At 40.0% G+C, this 14,174-nt stretch overlaps 1 protein-coding gene across 3 annotated transcripts in view; it reads left to right on the top strand.

The window, feature by feature from the left end:
- RAPGEF5 (Rap guanine nucleotide exchange factor 5) overlaps window positions 1–14,174 on the top strand; it is a 230,985-nt gene that overhangs the window by 60,053 nt on the left and 156,758 nt on the right. For all 3 annotated transcript variants that reach the window (XM_064575177.1, XM_064575178.1, XM_064575179.1), the window contains one exon: window positions 4,785–4,851. In XM_064575177.1, the coding sequence (XP_064431247.1) occupies window positions 4,785–4,851 (67 nt within the window). The remainder of the gene's footprint in view (window positions 1–4,784; window positions 4,852–14,174) is intronic.

Below are 14,174 nucleotides of genomic sequence, written 5' to 3' on the forward strand. Positions count from 1 at the left end.
CACTACATCTATACTAGTTATTTCTTAGAAGAAGATGAGGAGGTGGGGTGATCCTTGTACTGTTATTACTTTATTTAAGATACTTTCAGAGTTAGCACATCTTTGGTATTTGATATAAGAAAGTCATGGTTGGATTTGAAAGACAAGAAGGTCACTGAAAGACGGAACTGCTGCAGGGAGCTGGGAGAACAATGGAACAGCTCAGGGAAAGCGTTCTTGAGTAAAAGCAGGGTCCTTCAGTTGAACTGACTACAGATAACAAGCTAATATCTTATGCAGTGGTAGTCTTGGGATAGTGATTCATAGAGCATTCCTTGAAGTTTCAGGTACTCTGTTAATTTATTCAACAGTTATTTATTGAATGCCTCTTATAGACTTTCTATAGGTTGTGTTCTAATTGTTGGGGATATAACCAGGAACAAAACCGAAATGTCTAGTCCCACAGAGCCTACAGTCTAGTAGGGGAGGACAGACAATTTCCTAAATAAACAGATTTAAGTTGGTTAAAGATAGAAAACTTCATGAAGATACATAAAGTAGGAAGTGAGGGATATGTAGATAAGGGTCAGGAAAGAAGTTGACAGAGACTTCAAGGCTGTGAGGCAAAAGTGAGGTGGCTATCTGAGGGAAGAGTGCTAGGTTAAAGGGATAGCTCGTGCAGAGGTCTAAGATGGAAACATTAAAGTTGAAGCAAATGTGAAGGGGGGGGAGAGTTGTCAGGCACTGTGAAGACTTTGGTTTTATACTGAGGGAGATGGGGAGTCATTTGAGGATTTTGAACAGAGGAGGGACATCATGATGTGACTTACATGTTAACAAGACCACTCTGGGGCGCCTGGGTGGCTCAGTTGGTTAAGCGACTGCCTTTGGCTCAGGTCATGATCCTGATGTCCCTGGATCGAGTCCCGCATCGGGCTCCCTGCCTCTGACCCTCCCCCCTCTCATGTGCTCTCTCTCTCTCATTCTCTCTGTCTCAAATTAAAAAAAAAAAAGACCACTCTGGCTCCTGGGTAAAAGATTTGATGGCTGGGACAACAGTGGTGGTGATGGTAGAGGTGGTGAGAAGTGGTCAAATGGGAGATACACCTGGAAGGTAGAGCCGATAAGATACCTCTCAAACTACTGAAGACATCTACCCACAGTACCCGCACTCAGGACTTTCTGCTGGAGAATTACTGGGCCTGCCTTGGACTGTTGGTAAGCAGGGACCTTGAGAAGCAGAATGGGAATTTGTAAATCTGTGGTGCCTGCTGGGCCAGAGCTTCCTGCTGGCACACACACTCTGGGATGGGTCTTCCTTCCTGGGGTCACTGCTGGTCTCTTTCTGTCTCATGTCACTTGTCACTGCCATTACCTGCTGATGCCAGCCGGGGTTTCTCCGCTTCCCTTCTCTGAACACTGACAAACCACACGGAGCTTCTCTCTTCCTCTCCTGTTCACTGATCCCCTCGAGTAATAATGGGAAACTAGGCAAGTATTAGAGTTGATTCTTTCCTTTATTCCCCCTTGCCCTGTTTCATTACCTGTTTTGATCTGACATGGGAGAACTTTGTCTTCACTGGATTGCACTGACATGTATTTACATACATAAAATCAGAATTTATCTTATTTCATAAAAATACGTTCGTTGGGGAAAGAGAGTCTGGTATTTTTGGGCATTTTGGCATAGAGCTGGGGAGGGGACACAGTGGTGAGGAAGGAAGGAGTGATGAGGTGTGATCCTCCCCTCTCTCTAAGCTCTTTCACTGTTTGCCTGTTACCATCAGAGCCGCTCCTAAGACCTTACTCTACGCCAGGTCAGATGCAGATGCTGGCCAGTGCAGGGGGGATGGGGCACAGGAACGGGAAAGGAAGAGTATTTCTGAATTCTAGAGTTTTCAGTAGGCTGTAGGATAATCCCTGAAGGTTTGGACTCTGAGAGGAGCAGGACCAGGTCTCAGTTTTAGAAAGATAATCCTGGTATCTATGGGAGATTGGCACAAGAGGAGAAGCCAGGGACAAAGAAGTTGGTTAGAAGATAGTAAAAATAATTTGTGCAAGAGAAGGAGAAGGCTTCAGTTGTCAGTGAGGCTTAACAGGGGGGAACTGAAGGAAACAGAGGGAATGGCCACAGGGTGACCATGGAGCTGAGTCGTGAGAGGCGCTCATAGAACCCGCGGAGGCACGAGGCAATAGGAGTACAATGTAAGTTATGTTGACTTCACGGAGCCCCTAGAAAATAAGGTTCCTGGAATTGCCCCCCAGAGCCCCTTTGAAGGCACATGGTAAAACAAGGTGAGCTCAGGGGAGATTTGGGGGCTGGAGAAAGACTTGAGAGCTCTGGTTGTGGTGATAAAAATGGGATGAGGGCTGCAGGACAGCTCTTGGGAGGTCATCTCTGTCTGTCTTACACACACTTCCTTCAGATTTTTTTTTTTTTTTTTTTTTGCCAAGGCATGTTTTGTGCTGGAAGAATGACCGAAGGTAGTTTTGCTCCTGAACAGGGACTAAATTATTTGTCAATAAACCATCAATGGCTCAGCCATTACTCACGGAGTAGCCATTATCAGTCACATACACAAGAACTTCCCTTGGAATTCAGAGTTCCTTTCAGCAGTTTGTTGAAAACACATTCATGATGGAATCTGTGCTGGTGCGAAATACCTCATGCCTTTGACCTCATCGTTGAGCTATGTGCCGGGGTCTGAGAAGCAGGAGCCAACGTGACCAGCCCCTGCTTCGCTGCAGATGCAGACGGGTGCTGAAGCCCTTGCTGGTGCCCTCGTGCCCAGTGCGTTTGGCTCTCGATTTCCTGTCACATCTGTTCAGTCACCTCAGCTTAACCCTCTACACCTGGTTGGATGGCGTAGGTTATAAAGGGTTGCAAATCTCTTCTCGATGGAACATCATGTATATGGAAACCTCGTGCATAGATCATTTTAATAATAAAGTTCATTGTTCGAAATATGCATTTTCAGGGTAACTTGCTTTTTGGGGAATACGGGAAGTTACAACACTCCGTTCCCACTGTCTTTATATGGGAGGATTTTTAGCTCATGTTTCAAAAAGACTTGGCAGCACAGGTCATTACGGGACTTGACAACGTCAGCCCAGCTTTGTAGCCAGATCATGCAGTTCTTGTAAAGACAGTGGTTTTTCATCCACTGCTCTGATTTAGAGGGTTGTTGTTGTTGGGGTTTTTTTCTATAAAAGGTTTTAAAAACATAGAAACAGGAAGCTGATGCCAGAATCGATCCGACTCGCTTTTCCCTTCTTAAAGAGCTTCTCCTTAGCCCTCCTGCCCTGCCAGGCAAGCACGGGAGCCAGCCCACTGCAGTTACGGAGATTGAAATCAATCGGAGCACTGCCATTTTGATAACACCACCCTGTGGGGCAATTACCGGCGACCCCTCCGAGTCCACGGGAGGCGTCGAAAGGATTGCTGTGGAATAGATCTGGGAGACGAGGACATATGTATCAGTTGGCATGAATTTTTTTTTTCTTTGACCAAGCCAGGAAAAAATGTCATTCTATAAAATTTGCTTTAAGTAGATAATTTTAGTACACCTGAAACTAAGGTAATATTGTGTGTCAAATATACTTCAATTAAAAAAAAAGGAATAGATCATTTTATATATTAGTGTATACATTTGTGTGGTGATAATTTTTTCATGAGTTCCATTACAAAGGTGATTCCCCTAAACAAAGTAATCTTATATGTTGTATGTCTCTTTAGTTATTTAGCATATGCACAATTTTCTTGGCTTCTCAACCGGGCTATGGCATTTTCTCTCTCTCTGTCTTCTTTTTTTGAGAGTTTAGAGCCTTCTCAGGTATAGGCTCTGATATTTTAAAAAAGAGTGAAGAGCGGGCGCCTGGGTGGCTCAGTTGGTTAAGCGACTGCCTTCGGCTCAGGTCATGATCCTGGAGTCCCTGGATCGAGTCCCGCATCGGGCTCTCTGCTCGGCAGGGAGCCTGCTTCTCCCTCTGACCCTCCCCCCTCTCATGTGCTCTCTCTCTCTCTCTCTCATTCACTCTGTCTCAAAAAAAAAAAAAAAATCTTTAAAAAGGAGTGAAGAGCTTCTGCTGCTATTATATTCCACATAATTCCTGTCACAGTATTAGGCCTATAGTAGACCACTTCAAAACAAATCTGTTTTAGGTAAAATTCAAATGTAGTGGGAAATTCATGTGTCAGATTTTCAAAATCTGGACTCCATTTAGGCTAGGAGGGACTTTTGATACTTAACCACCTTCCATTCACATCTGTTTATGCTTTGTGCATGCCCACATTTGTGAATCTCGTGTGTCAGAACTATTCTGTGATACCATTTGGAGACAAATACTCGACCCTCAGGATTTAATTGGTATATTGTAAAGAGGTTCCTGCTAATTGATTTTGAAGGAAGAGTTGGGCCTCAACAGAGCTAGGTCCCCTGGCATTTTCGACGCCACGTTATCTGCATGGGTACTTTCACTCATGTATTAAACAATAATGCCATTGGGGTGCCTGCATGGCTCGGTTGTTAAGCGTCTGCCTTCGGCTCAGGTCATGATCCCAGGGTCCTGGGATCGAGCCCTGCATCGGGCTCCCTGCTCGGCGGGAAGCCTGCTTCTCCTTCTCCCTCTCCCACTCCCTCTGTGAGTGTTGTGTTCCCTCTTTCGCTGTGTCTCTCTCTGTCAAATAAATAAAATCTTAAAAACAAACAAACAATAATGCCATTATTTGCCATGTGTTCCCCATAACTTGGTAGATAAATTTGAGCAACCACAACTAAGAGTAAATCATTCTTTGTTTTTCAAAGGTCTCATCAGAAAATGGAAGACTCAGAAGAAAGCAGTGATGAAATTCTCGCTCGTCTAACGTCTGCGGTAAGGCATGCAGTTTTCCCTGCCTACGAGGGCAGAAAATAAGAAGGGCCAGGGTCTTCAAAGGAAGGCGTTTGGGTAGCAATGCAGAGAGGAACTTGCTCTGTAGGTGCACGTCAATGAAGGAGGCCCACATCAAGGCAGAAGGAGACATGGCATTGACTTGCTATCCTCAGTGCAGCTTCTCCAGCAAGATCATAGATATTCCTGGTGGAAAGTTCCAGAACCGTAGCGGGGGCGTGATATCTGATTTTCAAAGTACAGTATGACTTAACCTAAGGATTGTTGTGACCTGCCACACAAAGGAGAAAAGACCTTATGTTTCATTAGGGAAAAAAAAAAAAGAATTACCTCAACCAACAAAAGACCAGGTCGTTGATTTCTAACGTACTAGGTTGCAGCATTATCGGTTGTTTTCTAAAGCCACTAATCAAGAGTTGGTAATTACCTTGTTAGTTGAGGAAAAGCTCATGCCCTTCTTAATAGAAAAAGCTAGCTATGGTTGCTAATCATTGAGCCCTAGTTTTTGACAGACTCTAACTATCCAGACACAATATTTATCCATTGGTTTGGCTTTTTGGAAACTTTTCTAACCTCTCCAAAGATTCTTCAGTTCTGCTTTAACTTCATTATTGAAATGGTAATTGCTGAAAATTGTGCTGGATTGGGATGTGTACGTGGATGAAACTGATCTTTCACAGAGTTTTATACACCAGGTCTTAGCATCTGCACACAGCTTGAAAGTTAAAAGTTGCCTTTCCTACCCTTCTGGAATGTAGCTTAGAAAAGTAGTTTTTTACTAAATACAGGGATTGGTGGTATAAAGCTTCATGTGAAATGGAATCTTGATAGCATGTTAAGAAAAAAATATTTAAAGTGACCTTTGCAGTTTTTTATTTAACCTTTTTTTAATTGAGGCATAAATGACATACAACAGACATTAGTTTCAGGTGTATAACCTGATGATTTTGTGTTTGTATATATATTGTGAAATGATCACCACAATAAGTCTAGTTAACATCCATCACATCACATAGTTACAGAATATTTTTTCTTGTGATGTGGACTTTTAAGATTTGCTCTCTCTTAGCAACTTTTAAATATACAGTAGTCACCATGCTGTACAGTACATACTATGACTTATTTTATAACTGCAAGTTTACCTTTTGACTCCCTTTACCCATTGTGCCGACCCCTGAACTTCTCACCTCTGGCAACCACCAATCTGTTCCATATATCTATGAGCTTGTATTTTACTATTGCTGTTGTTGTTGTTTTAAATTACACATATATGTGAGAATGTGAGATCCCATGCTATTTCTCTTTCTCTCTCTGATTTATTTCACTTAGCAAAATGCTTTAAGTTCTATCCATGTTGTCACCAATGGCAAGATCTCATTCTTTTTTTATGGCAAAGTGGTATTCTATTGTGTGTGTGTGTGTGTGTGTGTATCACATCTATTTTATCTATTCATCGATGGGCACAGGTTATTTCCATATCTTGGCTATTGTAAATAATGCTGCAGTGAACGTAAGGGTGCATATATCTTCTAGTGTTTTTGTTTTCTTTGGATAAATACCCAGAGATGGAATTGTTGGATCATATGGTAGTTCTATTTTTAATTTTTTGAGGCACCTCCATACTGTTTTCCAGAGTGGTTACACCAATTTACATTCCCACAAACAGTGCACAACAGTTCCTTTTTCTCTATATCCTCTCCAACATTTGTTATTTCTTGTCTTTTTGATTATAGTCATTTGGACAGGTGTGAGGTAATATCTCATTGTGGTTTTAATTTGCATTTCCCTAATGATTAGTGGTGTTGAGCATCTTTTCAAGTACCTGTTGGCCATCTGTTTGTCTTCCCTTGGGAAAATGTGTATTCGGGTCTTCTGCCCATTTTTCAGTTGGATTGTTTGGGTTTTTGCTATTGACTTGTATTTGATATATATATGACTTGTAAATATTATCAGATATATGAGTTGCAAATAGTCCCATTCAGTAGTTGCCTTTTTATTTTGTTGGTGGTTTCCCTTTGCTGTACAGAAGCTTTTTAATTTGATATAGTCCCACTTACTGATTTTTGCTTTTGTTGTTTTTGTTTTTGGTATTGGATCCAAAAAATCATTGCCAAGACCAATGTCAGGGAGGTTACTGCCTATATTTTCTTCTAAGAGTTTTATGTTGTTTCAGGTCTTACAGTCAAGTCTTTAATCCATTTTGAATTTATTTTTGTTTATGATTTAAGAAAATGATCTAGTTTAATTCTTTTGCAGCAGCTGTCCAGTTTTTCCAGTACAGTTATTGAGGAGATCATACTTTCTTCACTGTATATTTTTGGCTCCTTTGTCGTACATTAATTGACCATATATGCTTGGGTTTATTTCTGAACTTTTTATTCTCTTCCTTTGATCTGTGTGTCTATTTTTATGTCAGTACCGTAGTGTTTTGATTACTGTAGCTTTGTGATACAGTTTGAAATTGGGGAGCATGATGCTTCCAGCTTTGTTCTTCTTTCTCCACATTCCTTTGGCTTTTTGGAGTCTTTTGTAGTACCATGCAAATTTTAGAATTGTTCTATTTCTGTGAAAAATGCCGTTGGAATTTTGATAGGGATTTCGCTGAATCTATAGACTGTGCAGTTTAAAATATTGACCAAAAAGGAGTACCTGTTGTGTGCAAAATCATAACAGCCATCTTTTTAGAAAGCACTCACTATGGACCAGTTACAGTGTTAAACATTCTATGTATTCATATATACACATACATATACATTCTGCTAAACTTCACAACAACCCTATGAAATAGGTGGCATTATCCCTGTTTTATAGATAGGAAAGCTTGTAGAGGTAAAGTAACTTGCCCAAGGTCACTCACCTAGAAAGGAACAAAGCCAGAATCTGAACTCAGAATTTTCTACTTCCTAATCATGTTTCCTTACCAACTATACCTCATTTTTTTGGTAATGTAATATATTATCGGGATAGTTTCAGAAGCAGCAAAGACATGTGAGATGTTTCCTACAGCCATACCAGGAAGACAAGTACTTTTAGAGAGTTCAGGTACAAAGTGATTGGCAATTGAGCACTGAATATAGTGGTGTATAGATAGTAGATTCAAGAACAGTAATAACTTAATCAAAGAGTCTTGAACTACCATTGAAGGCAGTCAGGATTTGAACATGTGGTAATTAGGAGGACATGTACTCTAGCAGTGGGGTTTATTGTGTGCAGGTGGAGAAAGGAGAAAGGGAAAATGCTGAGTAGAGCCAACTGGTTAGAGAAGAAGCTCCTGGTTAAGAAAAGTGAAAGACTTTTTGAACAACAGATTAACAAAATGAAATAGATACATAAGAAAAAAGAAAGATGAAGGGCACCTGGCTCAGTTAGTAGAGCATGTGACTCTTGATCTGGGGGTTGTGAGACCAAGCCCCACATTGGGCATAGAGCTTACTTAAAAAAAAGAAAGAAAGAAAAAGTAGAGTTGGAGGTGGGGATACTGATTGAGAGGTTGCCAAATACCTACTTTATTGTGATTTTTGTGGGAACAAAAAGAAAAATGAGTTCAAAAAGGAGCATAAAGAATTTTTAAAAAATCAGTAGGACTAGGTAAAGATAGAAGAGGACTCAGAATGGAAAAGTGATGATACTCTTAGGAAGTTGAGTAAAATATGTGGAAGGAAACATGGAGTTTGAACATGCTGAGTTTGAGGACAAAGAAATATAAAATATATAAATATTCAAGAAACTTCTGGAGATGTGAACCTGGAGCTTAGAGAGGTCAGGGCTAAAGTTAGAGGAACCAGTCACAGAGAGGTTGTCAGTTGAAGAGCATACTTGGGAAATGTCCAAAGACAGGAAATGGAAACATGAGCATCGTTGAGTAGGAGATAAAGCTGATTGGGGGCTTCCATCTCTTGCTTACTTAAGACCAACATCCAAAACAAACCCAATTAGGCTATTTCTCTTTCTTTAGGCTAAATTTTCATGATGGAAATTCTGGAGATAAGAAAACACAAATATCTTCCCTGGGCTTGACTGAAATTTGTGATTTTTGTTCACACAGTGTAATTGTCGAGCCACTGAGGTAATGTAAATTAGGCTAAGTTGTGAATTATGTGTATTAGATGCCTATTTGGTGGGATGGGTACATTAGTGGCACTTACAGAAGAACAAGGGGACATGTGGTGTGGTATGCTGTGCTGCTTGGTCCAGTGAAGTCAGCCATTACTTAGATGGTGAAAAAGAACAGTGCTGAGTATCTGTAATAAAACACTAACCTGGTAGTGGTAGTGATGGAGAGTTTGTGGACATATCTTGAGAGATGAATTAAAATTACAAATCATGGGGCACCTGGCTGGCTCAGTTGGTAGAGCGGGTGACTCTTGATCTTGGGGTTGCAAGTTTGAGCGCCCCTGTTAGGTGTAGAGATTACTTAAAATCTTTTTTAAAAAATGAAAAATCGACTGTGCTGAATCTAGGAGGAAAGATCACTGAGGAGGAGGGCAAAATCTAAAATTCTGGGATCATTAACTAGACATTCTTACTCCCTTGTATTCCTTCTAAAAGCTGATTTGGTTTATCATTCTCATCAGTTTCATTTTCTCTGTATGTTACTGCTCTCTCCCTTTTCTCATTTTCTTCAGTTCATCCAACTTTATCATAGAAGCTCTACATTTAATGCTTTGAATAGAATTTCTAAATTCCTTCTCATAGGCTATAATATCACCCCTCCAAGAAGTACCACTGAGCTGAAAAAAAAATTATAACCCAAATTATAAATGGAGTGTTGGCTACAAGTTCTAGAAGACCTTGAAGCAAATAAATCCCCCCCAAAGCAAAAATTCATGCTAGGATATATAATGTTTGGTGAAAGTGTTAGAGAAAAAGAAACCTGCAATGAAATTTCTTTTAACACGTCTCTAGGAACAAAAAACATGGTTATAACTGACTGCTGCCCATTGTCAGTGTCACAAAAACATCTTCTGCTCAGTGCCCAGAAGTTGTGATGTAACTCCATCAGTTTTCACATCACCTGTGAACTTGTTCTCTTGTGATTTCTAGCATTCTTTGTAGTTAAAGTCTTGTTCTCACTTTTTTTCACATTTGGGATTCTACTTTCTGGATAGAACGGATCTGGTTTACTCTCATTCACTAAGACCTGCACTAAACTTAGGCCTTTGTCTGATTCTTCACCCAATTTGTCTTTTCCTTAGAGTTCTTTTGGGAAATACTTGTTACAGAGACATGAGGAACTGGGTCTTAATAAACAGGCAGTTATCTTGTATCATCCAGTGCCCGATGGAACTCAAGGATGCAAACTTTTCAAGATGCTCTGTCTTGCTGGCTCTCCCCTTCCTCTGCTGTTGCCTGTCCTTGTGTTCTGCTTTTGCATATTTGGATCTCCTCTCCTTTGCCATCTCACCTGAAGCCCAGTCATTTTCTCTAAGGATGTGCCTTTCACAGGACTCTGTTCATACCCTTTCTGGGTCTGGGAAGCATGTAAGGTGACTAGGATTTCCTCCATTTGTCCTTGATGAATCTACACGTGGGGTTTGGTACATTGGAGGAATCCCTTTTTGAATAGTAGTATCTGAAGATAACAGTGACAGCTTTCAAGATGGTACCAGTTCAGGAAGCAGAAATAGCATGGGATTTGGGTTTTGATGAATCTTTAGAAAGTTAGAATTCTCTTAAGAGATTGTGCACCAAGTTAGCAAGGTTTGGAAATAATCTTAGGTTAGTGAGAGTGGGGAAGATTCAGTCACATTTAGTACATGATGAGCACAATCCAGTGATGATTCTTACCATATGTAGAGATAGATTTTTTAAAACACTGAAATGCTAGTTTCCACTCACCCTTTTTCCTGGCTATCTGCCTCTCCTTTTCTGGGGAATAGAGAAATGGAGTGTAGTTAATCTCCCTTTTCTTAGTCTATCACAGACTCAAGCGGGCATGTTTGCTTAGAGCATAAAAGTAAGTTAATCCCCCAGGGAATGACTAACTTTCCGAACGGCCAGCTGCAACAGGATCATGAACATCTTGTTACTTTATATTTCTTATCTGCGGGGAACATAAAATTCCTGCTTGGAATCCTTACTTTGGCTCCACTTTTTCCAGTGGCTTAAGAGCTACTGTGTGATCTGGGGAAAGGCCAAATAGATTGAGTTTTGAGACAAAGTGTCAAGGGAGGCCCCAGAAGACAGTCCTGGTTTCAAAGATCATCAAAAATGCACCAGAGGAATTGTAGCACATTTGGGGGCACAGTATTCATTGTTCTTGTTACTTATAAGGAGCCGTAGGACTCGTCAGTACCTTTCCTCATTATTCTTTAGAGCTACCCTCATCCGCTGGAGTGTCCACAGGGCCTTGGGTGTGGATCATAGGTCTCTGGGACCACTTGGACAGCTGCAGTTTTCCTCAGGTAGGATCTCACAGTGACACTTCACCGAACCGTGATCGTCAATACTTGAACAGACAGCTGAATAATAGATTGCTATCCTTTGTCAATAAAAATGCTTAAATGTGTTATATCTTTTGCACATCAAAATGATTTTCTTTTTTTTTTTTTTAAAGATTTTTATTTATTTATTTGACAGAGAGAGAGATAGTGAGAGCAGGAACACAAGCAGGGGGAGCGGGAGAGGGAGAAGCAGACTCCCTGCTGAGCAGGGAGCCCGATGCGGGGCTCGATCCCAGGACCCTGGGATCATGACCTGAGCCGAAGGCAGACGCTTAATGACTGAGCCACCAGGCGCCCAAAATGATTTTCTTCATCCTGGGAATAGATCCCTAAATGCCACATGTACACACACACGCAACTTTGTAACATTAATTACCGAGTTACCTCTATTTCCAAAGAAACCATCTGCGCATACTCAGATTATGTGGTAATCTCATTTAACTCTAGCCTTGAGAATTTGGTTTTGGTGAGCAACATAATACATGCTGTTTTGCCTACTGAAATGATGCCAGTGAGGGAACATTTATTTAAAAACATTTTTTCAAAAAAAAAACAAAACAAAACATTTTTTCAGAAAGGTGTGAATGTATAGAACCCATTCAAGAATGAAACAGGTAGGTCTCAACAAACCCCTTGTGAATAGGAGTAGAAGTGTGTGTTTGTATGTGTGTTCATGTATGCATTCATGTATATTATGGTATTTGAGTATCTCTTCCCAAGGTGAGGAAAAGCATTTTGATGTGCAATACACATAGAAAACCTAGACATTTTTAGTTAACGAGCAATAGAAATACTCCATTCAGCTATCAATTTATATATTGACCGTCATGGGTTTGTAAAATGTTACCATGAAATCTTATCTGAGGGAAGTTGAAAGTTTTAAGAGGATGATTCATGAACATTTCGTATTAGTTGCTGTTTTGTGCATTTGTTTAAAATACAACTTCTTATAGCTGCTTAGAGGAAATGTAATTTTGCATCCTGAAGGCAATGTTATAGCTTTATACAATATGTCCATATGTGCAGAAGGACCAGGAGGCATATAAAAGAGTGAAAATTACTTGAGTTTTTGTTAATGATGGAATAAGGTAGATTTTGACTTAGTTCCTGTTATTTTATATTGTTGTAGAACTTAAGTATATAATGAAATTTTATGTGAATAGTGGGTAGAGATAATGTGAGTTCTACTGCTATATTTGTAAATGTCAAAATGATGGTAAAGCTGATAGTGAGTTGTCATTACTGTGGGTTATGTTTGCAGTTCTCTTTTATTTATCTGACACTTGGATTGTTTGAACATAAAGACTTCGCAATTTAAAAAATTCCACAATAGAAAAAATTCCCATAATGGAACCATTCATTAGTAACTCATTATTAACTTCAGTATTTATTAGTTCCTAGGTTATTTCTCTTGTATGTATACTTTTTACAAAAAAAAAAAAAAAAGACCCTTTTATTTTGTGGTCTGTACTTTTCACCAAATATGTTTTCAGTGCTGAAAAGCTCCTCCTATGGCATTTTTGTGGCTCTAAAGTATTGTGTTCCATGGATTTTTCATTATCTCCTGTTCTGGGCATTGTGGTTATTTTCAATCTTTTGCTATTATAAACAATGCAGAGATGAACTTCTGTGGGAGGAAATTATTGAAGAAACTTGCTTGCAGATGTCATTTATCAGCATGCTGTTGGTTTAAGAAGACCAAGTGAGAAATGGGTAAAAGGCTAAGACTGGCTAATATTTATTGAGTCCTGACCTTGTGCAGGCATTCTGCTAACGCTTTTTGTGCACTGTCATATTTCAGTCTCCCAGAGCAAGATGTATTATTCACATTAGAGAGATGGAGTATTTAAGACAGGAAATATTGGAGTGCCTGGGTGGCTCAGTCAGTTGAGCGTCTGACTCTTGATTTCTGGCTCATGTCACCATCTCAGGGTCGTGAGATCAATTGAGCCTCAAGTCAGGCTCCATGCTCAGCGGGGAGTCTGCTTGAGATTCTCTTTCTCTTCCTCTCCCTTTGCCGTTCCTCCCCAACTCTCTCACACACACAAATAAATACATCAATCTTAAAAAAAAAAAGTAGGAAGTATTAAGAGTCCACATTAATTTAAAATAACAGTTTAGGGTTCAAAAAGCTATTTTCCACATTGTCTTCACTTAAAATACTTCAGAGTTACTGAATAGGTCTCAGAAAGTTGGGTATAGGATTTGATTATAGAATTCTCTTCTTATTTAAACAATCTTATGAAATGAGACCTATGAAGTTACATTAAATAGTATTTTAATTTTTAACTTGTTAGGAATCATTAAATACTGGTAAACATGGCTGCATAGTTTAGCAATTGAGAAATTCATTCAGACTGGTTCTTAAGGTCTTCTGGTTCCCTCGTGTGAACTCAGAGATACGCTCTGATTTTATAGCAGGCAAATCATGTTCCAGAACTAGGCTGTATTGACAAGTTATGACAAGGCCCTAAAAAGTGTTCAGGGATAATTTTTTGGAAGGCTCCGAGGATCTGTGTCACTATTCTTTAGTAGAGAGAATGGTCCTCCAAAGATGAATACATTACTTGACACCTGCAAATATTACATTACATAGCAAAAGAGATTTTGCAGTTATAATTAAGGCTTCAGACATGGATTGTCTACATGGACCCAGTCTAATCACATGAGCCTTTAAAAACAAAGAAGTTGCTCTGGCAGGAGTCAAAGAGAAATGGCAGAAGAGAAGGTAAGAAAGAATTCCAAGCATGGAAAGGATTCAGGGTGGCATGGCTGGAAGTGAGAAGTGGGATCCCATGTACAAGGACCAGAGAAAGGTCTCAGGAGCTCAGGGCAGGCTGCCAGGGTCCAGCAAGGAAACAG

The sequence above is a fragment of the Mirounga angustirostris genome, unplaced genomic scaffold (genome assembly GCF_029215605.1).
Source record: "Mirounga angustirostris isolate CCGP_5_RB_7025 unplaced genomic scaffold, mMirAng1.0.hap1 SCAF_12, whole genome shotgun sequence".
Taxonomy (NCBI): Eukaryota; Metazoa; Chordata; class Mammalia; order Carnivora; family Phocidae; genus Mirounga; species Mirounga angustirostris.